The following is a 24,751-nucleotide window of genomic DNA, read 5'->3' on the forward strand; positions in this document are numbered from 1 at the left end:
ACAGTGATTTTTAAACTACTCAACGCATGTTCGAACTTCTAACTTAAAAAAAAGCGAATCGTTCGAGTTTGGAATGAACGCTATTACGATTTTGGAAAAATCGAACAACGTTATTGGTTAATGTGAATCGTGAAATGTTTATGGACAGACTGCAGATCTTTACGCAAAATCATAATTTCCTCAAGCAATGTGAAGCAACAAGGAACAATTAGCTTTGAATTAATTTTTGTTGTCATTCTTAAATTCGTTTACTCTCTGTTCGATGCTTCACAGAACCCTGTTTCTTCTGAGTGCAGAAGATCCACAGTCAATTGAAAATGAATGTGCTAGCACCATGTTACTCGAGAATACACGGTAGGAGATAAACAGTGAGTGTCGGTAGCTAACCGCTGCATCCCTTAAACGGGTCCCCGGTGTAGTCCTGCTTGCAACTGCACACAAAGCTGCCGATCGTGTCGGTGCATTCGGCGTTCTCGCCGCAAGGGTTTCTCTCGCATTCGTTCACGTCTGTTAATCAACACGGTTAATCGCACGATGAGTATTATTAATGATCGCCGAGGGAGTTTCGTCTTAGAAGAGCAGCGTCTCAGAAAATGAAGTAGAAGAAGGAAAAAAAACGTTACAGGGAGTGAGACTGACTTTCGCAGTGTGTTAGTCCTCGACCGATGAAGCCCTGGGGGCAGATGCACTTGTACGATCCGGGGACGTTGATGCATCTGGCGTTCGCCGCGCATGCATCCGCTCGACCGCACTCGTTCGCGTCGATGCAACCGTGGGTGGGGTCCATCTGATAGCCGGGCCTGCATCTGCACTCGAAACTACCCTCCGTGTTCACGCATTCGGCGTCCCCGCCGCACGGCGTGCCCTCCTCGCACTCGTTTACATCTATTAGTGATGGTTAGTGGCATGGTTTACTCGAATTGATCGAGTAGATGATGATCATAGTCTGTTTCACCGGAGGAGAGACCCGCAGAGAGATTTTATGCAGTTATGAGAAACACGAGTGGGATTCTAGAGAAATGTAAACGAGATTATGTTAGGAAGGCTTGATTCTCTCAAGTCCCTCCGATCGAAAAACAGACGACAATCGTGTTACCCGAGAATGGTGTCCCGTCACGCAGCCGCGAGTAAGACAAACTTCACTCGCGGGAACGAATTTGTTGCAGTATGAATGATAACGCGAGCGATATTATTAACGAAGCGTGGACACTGTTATTCGAGGAATATTCATTCACTCGTAAGCGTTCTCTATGTACAGAGGGGGATCTCCTTTGGTTCTCACATTCGCTCACTTACCGTCTTGTGAATGCATTAGGTCTACCGGAAAGCTCTGCTACGTTTCCTGATTACAGTTACCGCTACTGGGTGCACTCCGGCTATAAACATTTATTGCCTCGGTTTCGCAGTTTGCATCACATAAGACGAGCAGTGCCAATGTCAAAGTAGACAATAGAAGCAATACGACGATGTCGGACCACAAAGGTGCACCTCGTTACGTTGCATATTGGGAGAAGTGGTATGAAACAGCGCACAAGATTGCTGAATATAATTAAAGAACCGGTGGGAACCGTGAATTATGTGCATTGGTCTAATGCCTTCAATTACATTAATTCCTGTAGCAATTAAATTGCAATTGCTGGGCCTAATGTTCTAACTATGTATAACGAAGCTATAGAACGGTTACGCCAGAAACAATTCTTGTAGCGTTTATATACTTATAACGTGTTCGCAGAGTTACCAGAGCTTTCCGGTAGGTCCGACGCAACGGCAAGGATTTGGTTCCTAATCCGTGCGGACACGCGTGGTTACAATATCGTTACGGATAATTAGTAGCCGCGTTACTACTCACCGTGACAGCCCAGCCAAGGATCGCCGCTCATTCCTTCCGGGCAGGAGCAACGGAAACTGCCGTGCACGTTTGTGCACTGAGCTGAACGACCGCAAGGGCTGCGCGAGCACTCGTCAATGTCCACGCATTCTTCTTCGGGTTCGCCGTTATAGCCCTCGGGACATTCGCACCTGTGGCCCCCGGGCAAATTCACGCATAACGCGCCCCTTCCACAAGCGCCCGTGTATTCGCATTCGTTTACGTCGATGCACTGCACAGAATCCATATGGTATTGCCAAGGTATTGTCAAATGCCATAAGGTATTGTCATGTTCTCCGCCGAATCTAACCGTAGAATATCTTTGTATCGATCATAATGATAAGTGAATACTCACGCTTTCGTACGGGTCCCCCGTGAAACCCTCTTGGCACAAGCACGTGTAATTCCCTGGTGTGTTCTGGCAGACCGTGTTATCGCCACACGCGCCGGATATCGTGCACTCGTCGACGTCCTCGCAGTGCTCTTCGCCATTCCCGATGTAACCCGCCTTGCATTTGCATAAATAGTTCGACGGCAAGTTGCAGCATTCTGCGTTCTCCACGCATCTCGCGGCTAGCACGGGGTTGTCGCACTCGTTGATGTCTGGGGGCAATCGGGATATTTAGTATAGTCGATAATTAATATTTGTACGCCAGACTCGATGCGTTCGACCGGCGAGCGTAACGAAGCGTCGGTGACGAAGTGATGATGCAAGACAAAGGCCCGACGTACGACGAAGGCTTCCGATGATCGGCGACGAGCGCCGCTCAACGGAAGAAGATGAAGAATCAGTAAATATACATATATTATCCTAGTTACACCGTTAAATTCATCTTTAAGTGTTTCATTACGATTCCTGACGTTCCCGTAAGAAACTACTACAATAGAAATGCACCTAGGAGACCTAGGAAAGTCTCTCTACCTTGACGGCTTCGAGAATCACAAGTTCTTGTTTCCGTAGGAAACTTTACTAAAGATACTCTCTTAATTTCTTCGAAGAAAGTATATACATGAAAATATTCTAAAGAAGCGCAGATTTTGTGGCCGTCAAAGCAGCGAGACCTCTTAAGGAATAAGTATAGAAAAATCTCGCATACCTTCGCAATGGAAACCGTCGCCTTGGTAGCCGGGGAAACAGGAACATTGAAAGCTACCGAGGGTGTTGGTGCAGTGCGCGAATATAGCACAGGGTCGGTCTTTGCACTCGTTTTCGTCTGTAACGGAATTCGCGTTCGCATTAAAGATTATTGTAGTCGTTCCTGTTTGATGCTGAGCTCGTGAAATCTAACGGTATCTGTACGTGTGGTGAGTGTATACCCCTCCAGAAAGAGATGTCTATAAAGGCGTAATAGGTGGTTGAACGCAATATAGCAATCTGCCCTCCAGACACACTCTCGGTAACTCGAAACCGTTGATTCGGCTGCTGAATGGAGCAGTGAAATCACAGGAAGAAGGAAACGAGGAAATATTCTTATTTGTTCGGTGATTGCCTATCCTGTTTCTCGCGTCCATTGCACACGCATGTATCCTTCCTTCTTCGCGGCTCGGTAAATTCATCGCTTACAAACTTACAGGCTTAGCCATTACAACTGTGCGCCAACTTGTATGGCTATGCTGGATAACGAAGATTACACCGCGTCTGTCCGTGAACATTTAGACACGCGTGGAGGGCTTCGAAAAAGAACATGTTCTCATTACGATCCCTTCAATTATGTTAAAACTGCTGGTAGTCCATTAAGAGTAATCTCTATTTTTTATTATTCCTCTTATTATTAAGAAAACATCTCGGATATAATGCGGAAAATGTAACGAAGATTACAATCATCAAACTGAGGATTTTATGCGGTTATGGCAAAAATTATTCGACATTTAAAGCTACTGTTGGATTATTTTCAATTGGTTAAAATTATTGGGAAAAGGGAGACCACAATTGTTTTCCTTTAAAGTATAATAATACGGTTGCTCAAGTCGTACCAGTGCTTAAGTCGTACCACTTGAATACAACGGCAACCAAATATACATCTGAGTCAACCAAGTTGCTTTACGTACTACTGTCTGCCATAAACCAGCCCCATTATAAATCCTGTCATGAAGTAAGATTATTCCAATTTTTACTTTTTAAAAACTTATGCCGTGTCTTAAGTCGTACCCATATGAGATTCCTAAGTCGTACTACCTCGTCAGTTGAAATAACGTCAACGCAGACTAAGAAAACAAAAAATGCGACAAATAAAAGAAACGCAGTAATTAATAAAAAGGAATTGGCGTTAAAAATTAAAAAGAAGAAAAGCGGTTGGTTTTGTTTTATTTGTGGAGAAGATCGGGAGGAAAACATGATTCAATGCTTGAAGTGCAAATCATCGGTGCACGATGTATGCGCTGGAGTTGACAAAAGAACGAAAGAATTTGTATGTGATGTTTGTACTAACTGAATACCTATGTGTCATGTAAACAGATTAATAAAAAATACGTTTTAATTATTATTGGAAATCGGTTACTTCAGTCGTACCGATGGAAGTTTTTCAAGATTTAGTTTATTTTACGTGAAAGCATATAGATTTTCTAATTTCGTTATAATAAATAACAACAATGTTAACACAAGTTTTGAATAACACATTGAATTTCTATTTATTTGATAAATCCTGAGTTTTATACGGGTTTTTTCTTAAGGGGTACGACTTGAGCAACCTTACCCTAACTATATAAATCTTGAGTATACTGACCTGGCACCTGACAATTGCAACCACCAAAACCGTCGTTGCAGTGACAGACCGAGTCCAAGCAAGCGCCATTCAGGCACCTGGTCCCGTCCTCTTTCGTGCAGTCATCTAATCGCGCGGGAAGAAAAAAGAAAATCAATTCCTATCTGGCCGTGGGTAAACGATCAAAGATAATCCCCTTAGTCATCGGCGGCGGAAGACGCTCGCCGATAGACCCGTCGATTACCCGACGAGTAATTTGTTTCCCAGCGATTGCGTAAAAGAGCTGCGAAGGCCGATTACGATGGGAAGCGAGTAAAAATCAATGTCGTCGATCGATCCCGCCGGAAGAACGCATGACGAAGACGGAGAAACGCTTGATAATCACAGTTATGATTAATCGCTCCGTACCACTCGTATTTCCTCCCAGAGCGTTCTCGATTGTCTCCAGGGACGAGCCCCATTTTTTATACAAGACGTAATTGTACTATTTTTTAACGCGGTCAATGAGTCTTCAAAAATTTTTAGTGCACTCTATTCAGGCAAAAGACTCGAAAGCAAATTCTAAATCACTGATTCGCTCCACTTCTTGCTCTAATAAAAAGACCTCGATCTCAATCGCGAGATTCCAAATGGCGCCGGGGATAACGACGTGACGTGAAAAAGTCTTCAGCAGGGGCTTGTAACGGTATCACGACCGAGGAACACGACAAAACGATACGATTTTCCGCAGCTGCGTTGCTCGTCATAGGACGATGCGCTTTCCCGCGTATCCTTGCTCGACTCACCTGTGCACTTGAGTCTCTCGTGTTGCTCGTCGGTGCCTTGGTAGCAGTCAGCATTGCCGTCGCATAGTTTCGACAACTCGAGAAGCTGTAGTACGTCCGTCGACTGGTTCACCTGGCAGCCGAAGTAGCCGTCCTCTAGTTTCAGGAAGAATACTTCTCTCCTGGGTCTTTGGCCGAGTCCTCTTAAAGATTCGGCCTTTGTTCAAACGACACAAAAAACAATTAGAGATGTGAGGCTTTCACCGTACAGGTCTCACAAGGCTTTCAGATGTAAGCCTAACGGAATTATTTATTTTTAGTTGTTTTTCTAGCTTCATCAGGTGATACTGATTGTATCAGTGTGTCTTCGATACCCTAGTAAATCTAGTTGCAACGCTTGTTACAGCCGAAAGCCTCAACAGTGAGGAACACTGCACACATGGTCTACGGATCCAACGATCCTCTTCAAGGAACACTGTGGTACTCACTGGACGCAAGGACAGAAGTATCCACACCACCAACGGCCAAAGACGTTTCATCTTGACTGCAACAGAGAAGAGATCGATCACAGCTCGGTCCAGTGCATCGCGGGGAATGATGATGTCAATCGGACGACGCGACAACAAAAACGCACACGACGTCGATTGTGTCGTTACGACACCAGTACGGCACGGTCGACGTTTTTCGACGGTTTCCTGAATTACGTTCGCCCAATTACATCATCGACGTCGGTCTCGCTTGAGCGGATGCCCTTCGCGAACCAGAACAAACACGGACGTCTCGCTTCTCAGCTCCGAGAGCACGGTGTAATAAGATTTTTGGAATCACTCGTGTGCGACCAGGCCGCGGCTGCGCTACGCCGCGAAGCCGTCGCGGCGTCCGAGATTACGCTCGAACGAGTCCAGAGCTGCGTGGATTATCGAAGAAAACGCCGTCTTCCCTGTGGCGAATCGATGAAAAATCCCCCGTTCGCTGTCGCGGCCGTAAGAAACCAACTGGTTCTTGCCCCGTAAAACAGGGGAACGCGATGCAGAGCTGGGGCACCTGTCCGACAGGCCGGGCCCAGCACGCCGCCACTTCCGACCCCCTCACGAACCAACCCGAACCTAACTGTATCGGCTTACCTTTAGCCCGGGCCTTAAACCCCCCAATTTCCTGGTCGTGTTTTGAAACACGAGCAGCTCCGAACATAATGTTGCATAACGATCTGCGGAGAATGGGGAACGGAAAACAGCGAAATGGAGCTCATGGATTTGAAGAAATTTCATCAGAATAATCCTAGAATCTTAGAAGAGTCTAAGATACTACCATTTGTATATATTTTTAATCTAGCCAGAAGAGAGCAACCCCTGTATTTTGAGGGTGTCAGAGGGTGGTGAATCTAATTGCGTTGTTTCCAACCTTACAGTTTACGATTCAAGTATGAGGAGCACAACGCTCCCAGCAAAATTGAACGATGTGTGTAGCCAGATGAAGCGCACGGTTAAAAGAAACTTCGAACAGGTGCTTGTGACGAAAGGGAGGTTGCGAAACCATCTATTAACTGTTTACGGAAAGGATACACATCCTTTCGAGATATGTTCTGGAACGTGACCATCCTCGACGGTCTAAGTAAGAACCCATAATCCTAGCCCCTACCAAGAGATTTTGCATCGGCCGGAAGCAAGATTTTCAAGGGTCACCGGTGCACGCGATTCGCGGAAGCCGCGTTTACGTGCAGCGCGCTTATGGTGAACGCTCGAACGGACGCATGGTACGCAAGCGAAGGAGCTGGGTGCACGTCGCACAATAAGTCAGGGCTGGCGATCAACCGCGCCGCGAAATGTTAACGACTGTGCCTCGCGAAGGGGAGAGGAAGATTCGTCAAGAAGGAAGAAAAGGAAGAGCTCCCAGTGAAACACCGACAGGAAAAAAGAGAAGAACAATTAACAGAACGAACGAGAGAAACGCAGAAAGTCAGGAAAAACGAGGAGAAAGGAAGGAGAGAGATGGGAGAGGAGGTGGTAGGGGGAAAAGATGGAAGATCGCGAGGAAGAAAATGTTGAAGAGGAAATGAGCTGCGACTACAAGACTGCAACTGCGGAACATGGAGTTACCAACGGTGATGATGGCTGTCGATTCTGTGTCTACTATGTTTTTGAACGATTTAGCCTTGATCTTGATGATACAGAAAATGAAAGTCGACGATGTTGTATAGTAGTAGGAGTTTTGCTACGAAGATGATTCTATTTTATCGAATGGATGAATCTGTTTAACCCACTTCTATCGAGTTCGTGTATTTTTGTACACGCATAGCATGTCGCAATAAATTTACAAGGGGGGTGTGCTCTACACTTGCATTTGCCAACCGTGTTTCTCATGAATGCACAGGTGTTTCATTTTTTTCATCAGCCTACAATCACCATACAGGCTAGACTGCTAATATTTCGTAGAATCTTCATTCTCAGTCTCCTACGCACGGCTGAGTCGCAAGAAGAGAACTGAAACAACTTAATGATTGAAGAAATGAAGATTGAAGTTCAAGTAGGAGGTTCGCGAAGAGAAAAATTTTATACCATCGGACCAGATGGATAAATCGGTTCTCGGATTGTTCCAGGTGATGTTATAGGCGTGGCAGGTGCCCATAGCAGCACATTGAATTCCTTTCGAAGAGGAATTCTCGCGCGAAAGACGCAAAGGTTAGTCGGAGCGTGGTTTTAACCAGTTTTCGGATTGCGGGATGCCAGAAACGGGAACCGACGGTTGCGGAGGAAGCTTTACGACGAAGGGAGGGCCTTTATATCGTCGAAACGACCGGGTAAATTTCTGAAACATATCGTTGATACTGCTTCGAGTGATACTGTAGACGCGTTGTGCCCGTCACTAACGAGCGCAAGGCTCGAGGAGCGAGAAAGAGAGACGGGAAGGAGGAGGACGGAGGACGCGGAGGAACGTAATAAAGGAGGGCGTGCGAGTGCGATGCACCTGTGGCCCTCCTGCCCCTCCACAACAGCTTGCGCCGACTACCAGTGCCTTCTTGTACCCTTAACTTCTCGACAAGTACCAGCTAGACAGCTGGCAATCCGGCTAGACCAGACCTCACCCTCGCATTCCCCTCACGGATTTTCGTCACGGAAATTGGCCACCCCACTGTCCAAATAACGAATTTCAGATGCATCGATACCGGCCACGCCGTTTCCGTCATTTCATGCGAACCACGCTCGCGGAAACGCTCGACGAACGCCGTCGTTGTCGTAATAACGGCGCACCATGAATTTTGAACGACCCCGGCTGGAATTCCAACAAATAAGCGACTCGCTGTATTCGCAATCGATGATTACTTCGATCTTCTTCCGCAGGAATTTTCGAATCTACAAGGCAACCACCAGAATGGACCCCATAAAACCGAGTTATTTATGGGCCGATCGTAAAAGGAAGATATATGAGGTCATAATACCTGTCCACCTCGGTCCTGTGCTCCAAGTGAGAAATAACAGAAGTGCTGTGGACTGCTATTATAAATTTCACGTAGCAGTTTTGAAAAATAGATGATAGGAAGGTGTGAAACGTTCAACGGAACATTATAAATCTATGACGAAAATGAGTAGGTGTAATCTAAAACAGTACAAAGATTAAAAAGGATTTAAAAAGACTAAAAGATTCGTTAAAATTCCGTTGCGTTTAGGATTACTGCACGAGAATGAATCTCCTAATTTCCATTCCAAAGAGAAAGAGAAACACAGAGGTAGTCGTTTCAGAAGTCACGGAATTCCAGCGTAAAATTGAAATCGCATCGGTCTGCGACATTTCATGCGTGCCGATCCGCACGAATCCTCATCGCCTGGGAATCAGCTGTATATGGTAGCAGAGATCTCGGACTGCAACCGTTGCAAATGACCCCCCGCGCTGCACACGGCTGCACAGAACTGTATACAGAATCAGCAGCCAGCAGCAGAAGGCATTCGACACACGGTCATTTCATGCAAATAGCGGCTCGGAATCGCGCTCGCAACTTTGCTGCGCTGCTCGGTAAGGGTATCAACGAGAAATGTGTTACGGTGTCAATGATATCATCCGGTAGGCAGACAGAAGGAAACGATGACAAAACCTATCAATTAGTCGGCGACGCACACACGCCAGGTCGGACTGACACGCGTGCTTCTACAACCATAGTATACTAGGTGCCAATAACGCGGTTCTCCCACGCGCAAATGCTGTTGCAAAACTCCGAAGACAGAGCCTCGGCCGATGCAGAATATTCGCCATACCGATTTTCCATGGCCTACTTCGGATCCATTGAATCGCGATCACTCGTTTCACCGAAATCGCGACGATCAAAATGCCCGAGATTATTTTGATTGGGTCGTTTACGGACAAGGCGTTCCACCTAAATCGATTCGCTTAATTAAGCGGGACAATTATTCTCTTCAGCTGCGACGAAAGGAAATATCGAAAGAAAAATTTCTTTACGAACATCTTTAATGTCTCCTTCATGATCTTCTCATCGTGTACTCGTTTATTTATGTATAATAGTCTGACCTTCAAATAACCTTGGACTTTACAATCCTTTAATCACAATTTGAAAGTTGATTTCTACATGCTACAGCTAACATTATTGGGTATTCGTTAATTCATTCATCGGCTTCGTCATCCGATTCTTCTATTAACTACCTAGCTGCCCAAGGACCCTCGAAGGACCTCTATCGTAGGAGGTCCTTCCGTCCAGATTTCCCTCCATATTTATCCAGCAGCAATCGAATCAGTCGCGATTTCGACACCGTCCGAACGTGTAGACATTTGCCGATGACTTAACTGGGCCGCTTTAATTATCATGCGGTCTACACTACACGCTGGCCTATCAAGGATACCGATCCTGGACGGCCGCGTACAGCGTCCCTAGTTCCTGGGATTTCTTTTCCATCTCTTTTTATCTGACTCTTTCTTTTCCGTCCGATCGCCCACGGCTGTTTCAGTTTATGGAAACTTGCATGGTTTCAACGGCGCGGCACGGCGCCGTGAAAGTGCCTAGATGCGACAAGGTACATCTTGTCCCTGTACTTTTTTTCTCTCGTTCCCATCCACCCACGCGTCCCGATCTGGGATTAGAGGCCACGCGTGGCAGTCGAAAAATTCCTGTCCTCCCGAAACGATTCTTCATGACTAATTAAGGTCCCATCGAATCGTTCGCCTCGTTTCTGAAAGCTATATCTCCACGGAAGAAACCTCGGACGTCCTACTGTCGCCTCACGTTACCTTCTTCTTCTTCTGTATTTGGTAAAAGCTGCAATTTTCTCAAGATGCAACTGAAAGTTGGTTTTTGTTGCTTCAGGCACAAGTTCTGAAATTGAAAGTCGTCAGCGGCGGTTTCCAAGGCGTGCATCAACGAGGAATTCGACAACGACCGATTTTTCCGTGGAAAACGCCAGTTTCAGCGATTAGGGGGAGGAGAAGATACTGTTAGACTGTTTAACGAGAGACGTCAAGCCTGAAACGGAGCCTTAATTATTACGTTAGACTCCTTTTCGCCGGCGGATCGCGGAGATGTACACGTGTGCACTGCTGTATGAATATTTATTAATCGGCGTGCTATTTAGCGGTAAAACATGGAATGTCCTCGAGGCTTTCTCCTTTTTGCAACGTTCGGCTGACTTTCAAAAACAAGCACGGCTGATTAGCGAAAGAGAAAATACAGTTATTCCGTGTCGCCGTCTCTGGGACCGGTAGAAATCATTTTTTTGAACATTCTTCTGACTATTTTAAAACTTCATTCAATTCGTACCACGAATGCATAAGATCAGCAGTAGATTGACGAGTACATATCTCTTTTGCATTAATCACCGAGAGCCAATTCCGTAAATTAAGTGAGACATTTTCGCGAATGGTCGCCACTTACGGCTCCGGTTCCCCGACATTCCTCGCGATGATTTTTCTAATTACTCGGAACTTCCAATTTCGTCTTGGATAGCAGCTCGTAATCGGCTGCAGTTTTTCCGGGCTGCGTGCCACGACAGAGTAATAAAATAGAGCTCCTCTCCCCACTTAATGGTGATTGAGTTCACGTGTAATCATAGACCAGATGTAACGACCACGGCATCTCCGGGGGATTTGACATAATCGACGCAGTGGTTCACGTAATTGCGGTATCTCCACGCGAATTGCTTTCATTCGCGGCGCATCAGCTGGCGCGTACTAATTAGCGTCGTTTCATAATGATCTCCAAACGAAAACGTTACGCGCCGAGATACAGCGGCGTTCCCCTAATGATTGATCGCGCTCAGACATTAAAACCTTGCTTCTGGTTGCGCGCGCATTTTAATAGGATCACCGGTTATTAAAACGTCATTATAACATCGGATTCTCACGGAGGTATTGGACGATACAAATTCGACTTGCGGGACTCGACACAAAAAATGTATGTGTGAAATATAAAACAGCTAACACTTCGCTGTTTTACAACTCGGTGGAATTCCAGTTTTTACAATTGCGTTAGGCATTCAAACACTAACTTGTCAACTGCGAATTGATTACTATTTAACAAAAGACTTTATAGCTGTGTTTTAAGAAACGTAGTACATAAATATAGGTACGAAGCCTATCGCCAGGTTTCCGGCAGATAAAGTCTTCAGGATACGGTTATGTTCTCCTGGCACTGTTGAAGTGGAGGGGAGAGGAAATTTCTATTAAACTGCCGTTTCTCACGGGTGCTTCAGAAAACGAAGATCGAGCAGTCTAATAATCGAATAGGATAGTTCTTGTTGGGCTCAGGTGAGGTGGATGTTGTCCCTCTTCGTGTTTTTCTGCATACTGATCAGATAGCCTAACCGACGAGCTGAAAGAAGAAGGAAGGTAGGATGCTCGTGCAAACCGTGTTGGTCTCGCCTCGCGGTTTGCAGCATGTTAGAAAATTCCTATTCTAAGCACGATCCCGGCGTCCGTCGTGCTCGCCTGTGGCAACATCCGGCATGAATCAACAAAGTATAAAACCGAGCGAGCGATTCGGGTCTAAAACTTACGCCCACCACCGGCTAACGAGAGAGCGGCGAACGAGGCGAGACAGAATTATTTCGTTGCAAAGTGAAAGTCCTTCGGCTTGCTGTAGTACAAACGAAACTGGCGTAACGCGTGGGTCTCTCATCGCCCATGCTCGGCCATCGAATTCATTCCGGCTTCATTTTTCTCAGTCTTGAGCCGAGACCATCCTTCTTCCTCGCATCTTGCTTCATGTCCGAGCTGGAGACTTTGGTGCCCCCACTTTCTTTTTACAATTTCAATCGGCTGCACGAGTGGCAGCAAGTGATTCGTCGACTGTAGACAGCGGACTCTTTCGAAAATCATTTTGTTTATTTAGAGTACAGCTAACTACTACCGTACGAAAGATCGTAGAATATGTTTCATTCATATTTTAAGAAGAATATGCAACTTTATTTAATCGATGTTCGCAGGACACCGATTTTCGTCGCTCGAAACGCAAAATGGTAACAACAAAGACCGCCAGCTACATGGAAAGCGGCCGCGAACCGAAACTCCCGCGGCTATTGTTTAACGAGGTTTGCGTCACCGACGAATGCTAATGAAACGTTTATCTCCTCGTTGTTTCAGGTGAATTAATTCCGTGGACAGCCTTGGACACAGGACAATGATCACCCTCTCGGTTCTTTTTCTTATCGAACGTTGCTATTTCGTTTTATGATCGCTCGTTGTTAACACTGTCCACTGATGCATTTTTTATGAAATTAGAAAAACCACTGTAGTGGATAAAATTACGTCATTTACAATCACGGATTTTAACATTGCATATTCTGATCGGTGAACGTAAACATTGCCGTTTTACTTGTGTTTGGCAAACATTTAATTCTGTATGAATGGACTGTGGCAATCTCAGACCGTGTTGTAGAAATTTTTTTGACTGTCGTCATTATTCAGTAGTTGTAAGCGTGTTTATAGTGAGAATGACGTGAATGATATTGTGAGATGCAGAGGTGTGACTTCTTCTTGTTTACATATCCTTTTGATCTCTTCAGGTAGTGACGTTCAATTATGATTCAATGTTTTATTTTGTATTTTCCCGTTGCTAATCAATTGGTTTTTCTTCGACCCTGAGTAACTACAATAAAACCTGCTGTTCTAAGATGGGTAGGAGTGTTTCAGTGAACTATAGATCATTTATTAATGATAGCATATGCGAAGAGGTGCGACTTTCGCGGACCGTGCTCCAAAAAACGGTACGCGTTACAGACTAATAATTACAGTTTGATCAACGTGGTATATCGTGATACCAACAATTATTTCCTCGTAATCGCTGCGGATATAAATAACAAACATACTACCCGATCTAAAAACGGAACAAAACGGTACCCGCGCGCAACATGTGCTAATAACTGTTCATTGATCGCGGCGTTCCCCGTATATTATCACAAAGATTAGGGTCCATGTCCGACAATAAGCGGCGATAATTACAATGTACAGGAGGCTGTTTATTTTTCAACGAATCAATATTATCGTGGTTATTCTGCACGTGAAAAATCGTGCGTTACGCAGCATCTACGCCCATCGATTACCATTCCAGCGGAACGAAATCTTGAAGCAACAGTTCCGCGAACTCGTAGCCCGCACAGCAGCGGGAACAATTCGTGAAACGACTGAATCGCGAACACACAAATCTAACAGAAGGTAGAGATAGAGAGAGAGAGAGAGAGAGAGAGAGAGAGAGAGAGAGAGAGAGATCGCGTGGATCAAGGAGCTCTCGCGCACGCCGATACCGTTACGTTTTCCGCAGATTTCGCGCTGGCCCGCGTTACGATCCACTGGAAGAGACGCTCGGCATCGTAAAATGGCAGCCGGCTGGCAACGTCTAACAGTAAAAGGTCCCTCGTAACGCGAGCATCCTCCTGGATCGAGCGAACGGTCCCCCGATCCTCCGAAAGCGATCGAAATTCCCCGCGGTGCGTTCAACCCGCCGCGGAACAAACAATTACGCGTCGGTCACACGACTCCCCGAAGGTCTCCCTTTCATTTCGCCCAACGATCGACCGGTGGATCGATCATGGATCGGCGATTGCGTCACCGGTTCGCAAAATCACCGGTTAATGAAACGAGAACGACCAGCGTCCTCCGAGTGCCATCTTTGCGTCAGAATTAATTCGTGATTTAGAGAGGAATGGAATGAAAGGGACATTGCAATTAGATAACAAGTAAACGATTGAGTTTTTTTCATTCCTCCTCCTCTACGCCGTTCATCATTAAAAAATGATGAAGTCATAGTTATCGAACAGTGGCAAAAATACTCAATAGACTCATCGTTGCAAGAAGGCAAATATACAACCGGTTTTGTAATCAGTTTCCCCATAGTCTGTACCGAAGCATTTGCAAATTGTAAAATCACAAGCGAAACAGAGATAATGGAACGCGATCGAACGATCTACGTCCTCGAATGAACGAGTACATACCATCTTTAGATCGAGGGACGATGACGCTCTGTAAATCAGTACGTCGGCGATCGATAGGATCCTCGATGCACGTGTGGGACGTTGAAAAGTACCCAGGGAAATCCGAATGGTATGCCAGAGTTCCGAAGAAAACTGCAACCGTGCGAACGGGAGGCAAGGTTCGCGTCTTTGGCCTCGATTGGAAGCGGCTACCTTTGATTCGATCCTACCTGTTAGCGGCTAACAGGTCTGGGTTAGAGCGAACATCGTCGCCGACGACTATGAACCTTGACCCCTGCACTACCAACATCTCGAGGAATTTAAATACTCTTTTATTTTTAGCCACGGTAATTGTCGCTTTTAACCCTGCGTATGCGGGCTGCGCCCGTGGGAGCCTTGAGGATAGCTGCTGATACTGTTACCATTTAACTTCTCTGGAATCCCTTGATCCTCCGTGAACGCGAAGGTTCATTTAAATATCGAAAATATTTTCCTTGGAAAATTAGATCCTACAGCAATGTCTCGGAGACTGTAGGAGGAATGAAAATATTCTGTGTCTACCGACTATTTATACTAAAACGATACATACCAGAAAACTCTTAACAGGAGCCTTAATATTGATATTAAACAATGTTTCATTACTCGAAATATATTGTAGTTTCAAGGTTGAAATCCTTTGGAGTGAGTTACAGAGTTCCGAATACTCTAAAACAATCACCCACGGTTACCGTGCTAGTATATCCCCACATTCACATCATAAAAATGCAGTATTTTAACACGATGAACTGAATATACGATTTATTACTTGAGGAAGAGGCCTTACTGGGTGAACATCACGAGCACGTCGTGCACAACGGGCTAATAGACCTAGAATAAGGTTCAAGAGCCACCAGCTGAAAGCACGGTTCATTATAGCGTACACTAGTTCAGTGAGAACGGCAGGTTTTGTATCATCCATCTGCAATGGTAATCACGCCGCGAGAGGATCTTCACACTCTGATTCTTCTGAGGATAACGAGATTTGTATCGGGCTTATATGTAGTACCGCCGCGAAACACGCGTTCGCGTCCCACCTGGCCACCACAAATCCGCCGGCCCGATAATAGCCCGGGAGTCAATGATAGTTCTCAGTCGGCGGTTCGGGTAAACGGCTTCGATGTTTAGTCGATTCAATTACCCGCTTTACGAGGCTCCGCGCGAAGAAGCCAGCCTGTCGACGCGTAATCCTCAAACTTATCAGCCATGAAAGCTGTTCGGTGGATGCAGGGGGGACGTTAATTACCGAAGCGGCGTAAAACACCAATTATTACCGGTGGCAGGCAGTTCGAGGCGGCACGACGAAATTCCTGCGCCGAGTCCCGGAGATCAGATAGAGACGTCACGCGTAATGCCCGATGATCGAATCGTGTCATTAACGATCATTTTACCCGGCGCGAACGTCCGTTTACTACCAGAGTTATCCCGCGGGCTCGGCCTATCGCAATATTGGAGGCTCACAGTCCTCTCGCAAGCGAATCCTCCGAGCTTTTTTCCCACGCACATGCGAGAGAGATATCCCGTTAACGGTATGACGTTCCGCTTGTTCGGTCCGTGAGAATTTGCGAGAAAAAAACCGAACTGATCGGGAACAAAGGACCGGAGAACATGCGAGTCCGTCGATCAATTAATTTTTAGTGGATTTCGCAAATCGAAACAAACGAAGAACCACTCAAGGACTCTCGTCTGGTATAAAGTCAACTCGATTTCTTTTCATTTTTCCCGCCGCGTGCCGTGCCGCGCCAAGGGATTTTTCCACGTCTGCATGCGCAATCAGTTAACGGATGGTTTCCCTAAATATGGAAAGACTGGTGACACCACGAGTAATGGACCGATCCGCGCGCTTGCTGCGACATTGCTGTTGCAAGCATTGAACTCTCCAGGTTGCTCGCACTCGCCGGATCCACTTAAGGCTTAAGGCACTCGCGGTAAACGTGTCACCGGTTATTCGCGTAACAGGCGCACCGAGGTTTCATTACCACATAATGAACGGACAAGTTTTATTGTAACGGTACGACACACGATAAATATCTGCTGGACGAGATCGGCCCGCGTAATTTCCCGCGACCGGGGATGAAGACGTTCGTTATCGACCTCTATGCGGAACTGTGCTACCGGATCCTGTAATTAGCGATCGGGACGTACTACGGGATGTTTATCTTAAATAGAACACGCGAGACACTCCGAACGACTGTTTCAAGTCGGCTTTTTGCTTGTTGATTCTCGAACGACGGGATTGGGTTTATTTCGACTCGGAATTACAATTGTTCTGAATACAGTAGAACCTCCTTATTACTCATTATTATTAGAGAAACATCTAGGTGCACGGTAGTGCACTAGCCAAGTTCTCGCACTAGCTCCTTTCACACGAAACAACTTAGCCGTTTTTTAGAGGCTTATAACTCGGCACTGGAGGCAGATGGACAGATGTAATTTCGTACTACGAATTACTTTCATTCGTATTACGAATGAAATTGTCCAGAAACAACGGACACAATCGTCAAGCACGTGCTTTAATAAAACAAACACGTCTACCAGTACCTGTCAGAAAAGTTCGTGGTCGTAGACAATACTGACAGAGAATAAAGAGCGAATGTCCTCGAGGGACAATTTTGTGGTTGCGATGAAGCCAATTCAGACGATCCCGGCGCTTTTAGAGTTGTTTTCAGCGAAACGTACCCGCGGCCATTTATAGTCGTCGTTTGTCAAAGCGACGAGCACCGCGGCGAGAATGGATCGCGAATTGAAATTGCTTTTGCGAGGGTTCGCGAGCCGCGACGACGAGCAACGAAACAAAGTGCCGGATAATAACTCGCATCGCGCCGCTCGATGGACCACTTAGGGTACATGGCTAACGCAGAAACAGCGGCGTTATTATCGGTTTGGCCGAACCGCGTACGTACGCCTGGATGACTACTGCAAAACGGTAAATTACAGCAATTTTCCTGATCGCCGTCTAACACGTGTTGCCGATGGTTAAACGGACAAATTGATCGTTGCGAAAATTCACCGTTCTAACGTTTCTCGCGCCGTTCGCCATTTTTGCGTACGTTCGCTAAAAGCGCGCCTCGTACGGAACGGGAAATGGATTGCCGGATAAACGGGAATTATCCACCGGGCTCTCGATCTTCGCGATTCCGTAAGCTTTTAGCTTCGGATCGTGATCTGTGAAGTTTACTGAACCTGTAGTGGCCGGAAATGTTGCCTGGCACGTCTAAATTTTCCGTAAAAAAATTCAAGTCTTTGAAAGGTTAATAAATTCGAGGTTTAAGTGCACGTTACAAAAAGCAACGTCACAGAAGTCGTAGAAGGCGAGGAGAATTACAGTTGCCTGCTATGACGTCGAGGATTTAGGCGTTCTAGATCTCGCGACCTTGGCTGCCGCCTTTCAGTTCATTTTGCTCGTGTCGCGTTTCGTCATCGCCTAATGGTACCGTGACTAAAGCGCAACTGCAACACGAATGTACTGCGAACACCGAATCTAAAAAATCCGAACCCATTCGACGTCCATAAACAGATTTATCGATGCAATTAACACGGTACCGCGGGCCCTGTTGATCGCTCACGCTACACAGTGGTGTCACTCGAGATATTCGAGATCGGTTTACTTTTTACATAGGAAAGATCGTGTTTTAGACAGGGTCGGTGATAATTACTCTCGGTCGTTAATCGAAGATTGGTCGTCAGGATGCGCGCGAGAAACCAGCGAGAGACACGAGCGAGTCCTCGCGGCGAGGCACGACCCGACGCGACGAGGCAAGGTCGAAAGAAATCAATAAAGCTGTGCATTTCTCCGAGGGGGGACAACCAGCATTCGCGCGGAAGGAAACGGCGAACGTCGCGTAATGACGCTCATTATCGGAGTCACAGCGCGTCCGCTCAATGAAATAATAAAATCATCTTCGTAATGATAGGCTCGCGCGAGCGCGTCGTCACGCCGCGTGTTGTACGTGTGCGCGCTTGGTAACGGAACCACGGAAGGGACTCGGAAAAGTAATTTGCACCGCGACCCATGACACTGCCATCCCGAGGCACGAATAATTGCATCGTAACCGTTAAAGGGTGGAAAGGTCGTCCGGCCGAGTGGATATGAGTGGATATCCACCGCGGCCGTACCGATGCCCGGCTACACGCATAAGAAACGTTATTAGTGGAAATTGCGTCGGGGAACCCGCGTCGATCGAGCTGCCTCCCGGGACATTTATCACGGCCGTTTATCATAAACAATCAATCGCCGGATAAATAGATACGCTTGGAGGCTGAACGTTCCCCGGTGCCTCCCTCGAGATGATCGAAGCCACTGCCTGCCTCTTCCGACAGCCCGACAAGACCAGGACTTCTCACTGAAATCACCCGTCGCAGGATCATTCTGTCACTTCCGCATCCGAACGTCAATAGTTTCGACATTTTTAATTTCTATTGATAGCATGATGTACGTGGACGATTCTGAAAATTAATTCTCGGTGGACATCGGCTTGAAAATAAGTTGGCGAAGACGTTTCTGTCCACGATGAAAATAGTGTGCAATATCGAACACAATTTCACAGCGACAGGAGTAAGAATGTTCGGTGTAAAAAGAACATTAAAAATGACGTAATTTATAATTGCGTGACTGCGTAAGAATGACGATAAAAACTACGAATTCATTCATGTACTTCAGAATGCGTAATAGCTTAAGAATAATCGTTCGCTATTCCAACAAAAATCTGCCAATAAAGAACAGGCTGATTCATTACAGCTTCATTGGAATTTCCGATGATCTGTACCCGTTCTTCCAGCGTGTTCAATGTTTACACGGTTGCGTAGGTGCTAATAGAAGACCCGCGGGGACTAGTTTTCGCGAAATCTAAGCGAAGGAGCTATTTGGCAAGAGCTAATTCAGTTTCTCGAACGGAGAGGAGCAACAAGTCGCGCAACGGTGTCCGCCGAGATTCGCACCGCGTTTACATTTGCAATACGCGATTTACGTAATACGTCCGACACCTATCCGACGATGTTACGCAATCGTTTATTACAGGACTGGTCTCGTGGGGACACGTTTAATCCGTCATCGCAACGGTACAAACCGCGATTCTCCTTGTACGGTCCGATAATCGCTCGTAATTCCGTTTACCCGACGCGAGGATGAGCAACGAGCTTTTCCTTCCGCCTCTTTCTCAAGAACGAGGACTGTTGTGTCGCATGTGTACGCGAGACCTCCGTGCGAGATTTGAATAACAGGTTGCAGCGAATTCGCAAACACATTGAACACCGGTTTACAGTTAGGCAAACGCTGAGCTAGAAATTGACCGTGCGTCACACAACGACGCGAACCGCTCGCGAACGGCTATTATTTCTATGCTAATTCGATGCACTCGTGCAAACGGGATCGCGAGAGACATTACCTTAACGACGTGTAAAAACGAATCCGCAATTAGACGGCCCAGACCGATGCCGATGACACGCTGGAAGCGGATGTAATGAATTGGCAAGCAGTTCTAAAAATACCCGAACATGAGACTGTTTTGCAAGGTGTATTGCGAAAGGCTTCGATTAATGATCTTTCTTAGTTAAATGCTACTTATTGTACTCTATAAACACCTCGTCGTTAGATCCGTTTATTCGCATCTGTAAAGATTAGATCGTGGATTTGATGCTTTTACGAGGATAATGAGTACGTGAAATTTAAGACTGCAGCAGGATTAAAAGAATTGAAATACATATATTCATATACCGTCAGTCTACAGGAGGATTCCTATACGTGATAAAATAATAGACTTAATCAGTGAATGTTTTCGCGAGTGACCATAAGAAAAAGAATCAAAGCGGACTGGTTCTGCGAAAGTCCGAGCAGCGTCCGAACTTCTTGCGTGCCTTTCAATTCAGTCACGTTAATTTAATTTTACTCTTCTTGCGACAGGCAGCATCGGCGGAGCGCTTCGACGAACCGAAAAGAAACGCGACAAACGAGTTTCTAGCTCGTCAGAGAAAAGCAAAAGTGACACTCCCAGTGCAGTGGCGAAGATCATCGTGTGGCCACGGGGGCATCGTTGTGCGAGAAGAAATTCGTTACGCGACCGCGTGGCTATAGCAACACGATATTATATTGAATTCGTTCGAACTATCAACTGTGCGGAGGATCCCGATTCTCTTGCAGGTGTAGCTCTCTACCACGAGGCACTCTGCTCGGCGATACGTGACGATATATCCTACCCCCATAAAGCCAATGACCATGACATCCTGACCCGTAGAGGTATTCATCAGCCGGATGATTGCTACCATCGCGAAAAAACGACGCGTGGAAAGAATAAGAGCAAAGATCCCGAGGAGAGGATCGACCGCCCGGCGTTGATCCCTCTTGCTCTCTTTTGTTCGGGAATAATGGAGCAGAAAAAATTACGATGGCCCGGCATTCGCTGAAATTGGTATTCACTTACGACGATGTTAAAGGGGCGGGCCCTTAGGAATCATTAGCCTCGGAATATTCTCTGTTTTACGTCCGAGGAAGCGGAGAGGATCGTTTTTTGGGCACGTTTGGGCGTCGAACATCTTCATTAGGAATTATGAACGCTTCTTTTTACTCGGATGTCTAATGTTCACGTGCATTCTTATTTTCAGCAATCATTTTGTACGTAGCAGAATAGGGGAACTCGGAGACTGAAAGTTGCACGCTCTCTTCAATGTTCTTAGTAAAAGATATTAAAGCATATCTCTTTCCCCGAACAATTAAAAATTGATTTACACCTGATGTATAAAGATATGCATCGAAGCGATTTGACAATTAACGACTTTCGGGCAGCATGTTTCGACTTGGCTCGTCGCGCATCTGTTAGATCGATGTTTCGCGGATCAAGCAGATTCTACAACGCGTATTCCGTACGCCGGTGGTATTTTGCAAAGCGGCGCAGAAATCGCGTACAGAGCGTAACAGAGAGGAGTGACGTGGATTCGAGCGTGCCACGCTCGGGAAGCAAAACATTTATTCCGCTTCCTGATGCAGAAGGGGGGCCCTGAGGAGTCCGCTGTTCGTAGGCGAAAGCAAAGCAAAGCAATGCGAGGCAAACCAAAGCACAGCGAGGGAATCACGACAAGGGAAACGTCGGAGAAGCCACGTAACAGGCGCGCGATACGAAAGCGATTCCTGGAGACAAAGGAAAACGTGTAGCTACACGCCCGGTTAAAAGGAGCGACCTCCTTGAGAACGGTCCTTGACTCGTAGAGACGGCTGAGATAAGAAGAAGGAGAAGCGGTGCGAGTAGTTGTAGAAGTAGAAGAAGAAGAAGAAGAAGAAGGAGAAGAAGAAGTAGACGACGACGACGAAGAAGAAGAAGGGAAGGAGGAGGAGGAGGCCAGCAGCAGGAGCAACGGCAGGATGAGCCAGAAGAGAGGAGAAGGGAGACCCGGAGGCGAGTAATGGCGCCTACACTCAGTGGCCGCGAAAGGGCGAAGAATATTCTGCTTCCGAGGAGTGCGATATACAAGCCAGCAGAATACGCGAGCTGCATCCAGCGGATAAGAGAGAAAGAGAAAGAGAGTGGAGGGAGAAACAGAACCACAGAGGAGAGAAAAGGAGAGGGAACACGACGGAAAATGTATCCAGCCACAGCATGGGCACCGGTCGACGGTTTCTCCTCTTCGCCCATGCTTTTCCCTGCTCTAATGTGGTTAATTAAACAACCAGCAAAACGATATTCCTGGAATGAGATCGTAGACTCTACGACGGAGAGGCTGCGGACGAAATCGTGGGCTCGCAGTAAGTGCACCGGGTAGCATCCAAGAATGACCAGTCCAGGGCTAGGAACAATTTTACTGCCTCGCTGTTCGGTTAATGCTACCCGCTACCCTGGCGCGAGAGAAAATGGTTACCGTTCCTCCATAGCCTGTATATTTATCCCGAACTTTATTAGTTATACACGCTGTGCGACGAGATAACCGCGTAATTATGGTCGAGACGTTTCCCCGAGTGATAACACAATCGCTGCTTGATAGAAATACGTTTCGCAAGGTTGCGGAACGTGAGGGGTCCGCGGACACCCATCTATGTACCACGGGCAGTGTTGAAGAGCTCGAACAATTAAAAAGGAACTAACATTATGTAAAAACAAAGATTGAGATGTAGGATGTCCATGGAAATGTACAGAGAAACAGAAATGAAAAAGTACACGCGATAACTAATCTAAGAGCACTGAAGAGCAGAGAGTAACTAGTAATATTAACAGAAGGGAAACGACAAAAACAGAAACGCAGAAGCTAATCATAAAACACGTACAATGAAACGTAAACTTTATCAAGCTAATTAATTTCAAGTCGTCTGCGTCATTAGACCATTCATTGCTTTAGCATAGCTAAACGACGACCGTCAAACGAGAAACCAGTTCGTACGACCAATCAGCCTGTACGACTAGAATTAGCCCTTTCAGGACGAATGCCGCCATATTGGCGACATCAGGCTTGCATACCCGGCGACTAGATTACAGCTAATTCAATTAAACAAATAACACAGGGGGGTGGTACATATCTCTCTTCCCATTCCCGTCATTTAAGACTTTAGTGCACGATCTAGTTCTCCAAGAAAAACAGTTCAACGTTTCGAAATATCTTTAGGCACGAGATGGCGGTATTAAATGATTGTAAAAATAAAATACAAATGCTACTAATATTTTAGGAACTGGTAGATTCCTTTTTCATACACTGGTGTCTGTCATGACAACCCCGTGCCACTTTTCAGCAAATACGGCGTGGCAAAGAAGCTTGATTCGTTCGATCGGTAGATCTTCGCGATTCGTCCGCAGTTTTTCCGGTATACGTGACCACCGGAACCGTTTCTACGTTTCTCTCGGACTGTCTTCTTTCCCCCGCGAGAGAGGTAGGTTCAACGGGAAGGCGTCATAAATTGCAAGGCGAATCCTTCTGAAAAATTAACGATTCGATCCGGACAATGCGCGGTCTAATGCACGCGGACGTTCCTTGCCTTCCACGTCCGGAATGATACCTGCGGGCATGCGATGCAGAAGGTCGCGAGGTGTGCTCATTCGTGACCAGAAAAATTTCTCGAAGGGAAAACCTGGAGAAGACCGGAGAAAGATCGAGCGGATGCGAGCTCGCACACCCTTTCGTTCGTGCGTTCATGCTTGGGAGATACGTACACACATACGCATTCTACTCCTCTCTTTCTCTCTTTCGCTGTTGCTCTTCTCTGTCCCTCTCTGCCGGAGAACCTGGACGGAAAGAAGAAGAGGAGAAAGAGAGAGATAGAAGGTGCGAGTGGCGTCTCAGGAACGAAGGATGCCTATAATCGGCAATGGACGACCGCACCTCGCCACTTTCGCGTTGCTTGACGTGGATACCGGTCTAACCGATCGACCGGTTAATCATCGTCGTCTTCGGCCGGATTCTATCTCAAGCACTCCGCACGCATGCTCGTATTTATTATACGGTAGCTGGCCAGCGATTTCGTCAGGACCTGGGACCCGGCCCCTCGCCACACGTAATTTAATTAATCAAGGGATAATCGACGCTAATAGCCGCCTCCTAACATCGATCCTTGGTTCCGTCTTGCAAGCAACAGAAAAATCGCTTTCCTCGATCCGCACCCGTGACGTAGCACCTTAAAATCGGACTAAAAAAATCGTAAATTATGTTCTACTGATTAATTTAAATATACAAGACGCATGGCAGCATATGCCAACAGGATGAGACCGAAATTTCAATCGTAAAACAACTTGCTACTGGTTTTCTCATTAGTAAACGACCAGAAATAACTTGTTATACCCTCGGGATAAGATAAAGGTATTTAAAGAGGTAGTTAAATCTAAGTTTATTCTTTTTCTAATTATTACTCGGACTTCTTTCGAAGAGCGCGCCATAGATAGTCAACAGCATTACGATTAGGATAATTCCACTGTCGAAGAAAGGGACAAGTAACATTGATCCAATTTGAAACAGGCACGTGAGAAGAATAACCGCTATGCTTGAATCACGTTATCCTTGTTAATTGCA

At 46.3% G+C, this 24,751-nt stretch overlaps 1 protein-coding gene across 2 annotated transcripts in view; it reads right to left on the minus strand.

Annotated features, from left to right (window-relative positions):
* Dpy (fibrillin-like protein dumpy) overlaps window positions 1–24,751 on the minus strand; it is a 114,818-nt gene that overhangs the window by 83,365 nt on the left and 6,702 nt on the right. For both annotated transcript variants that reach the window (XM_076430923.1, XM_076430934.1), the window contains exons 2-9: window positions 5,822–5,877; window positions 5,355–5,550; window positions 4,591–4,695; window positions 2,965–3,081; window positions 2,223–2,470; window positions 1,850–2,099; window positions 640–885; window positions 388–507 (exon numbers count right to left, since the gene is read on the minus strand). In XM_076430923.1, the coding sequence (XP_076287038.1) occupies window positions 388–507; window positions 640–885; window positions 1,850–2,099; window positions 2,223–2,470; window positions 2,965–3,081; window positions 4,591–4,695; window positions 5,355–5,550; window positions 5,822–5,877 (1,338 nt within the window). The remainder of the gene's footprint in view (window positions 1–387; window positions 508–639; window positions 886–1,849; window positions 2,100–2,222; window positions 2,471–2,964; window positions 3,082–4,590; window positions 4,696–5,354; window positions 5,551–5,821; window positions 5,878–24,751) is intronic.

Source organism: Lasioglossum baleicum, chromosome 1 (genome assembly GCF_051020765.1).
Source record: "Lasioglossum baleicum chromosome 1, iyLasBale1, whole genome shotgun sequence".
NCBI lineage: Eukaryota > Metazoa > Arthropoda > Insecta > Hymenoptera > Halictidae > Lasioglossum > Lasioglossum baleicum.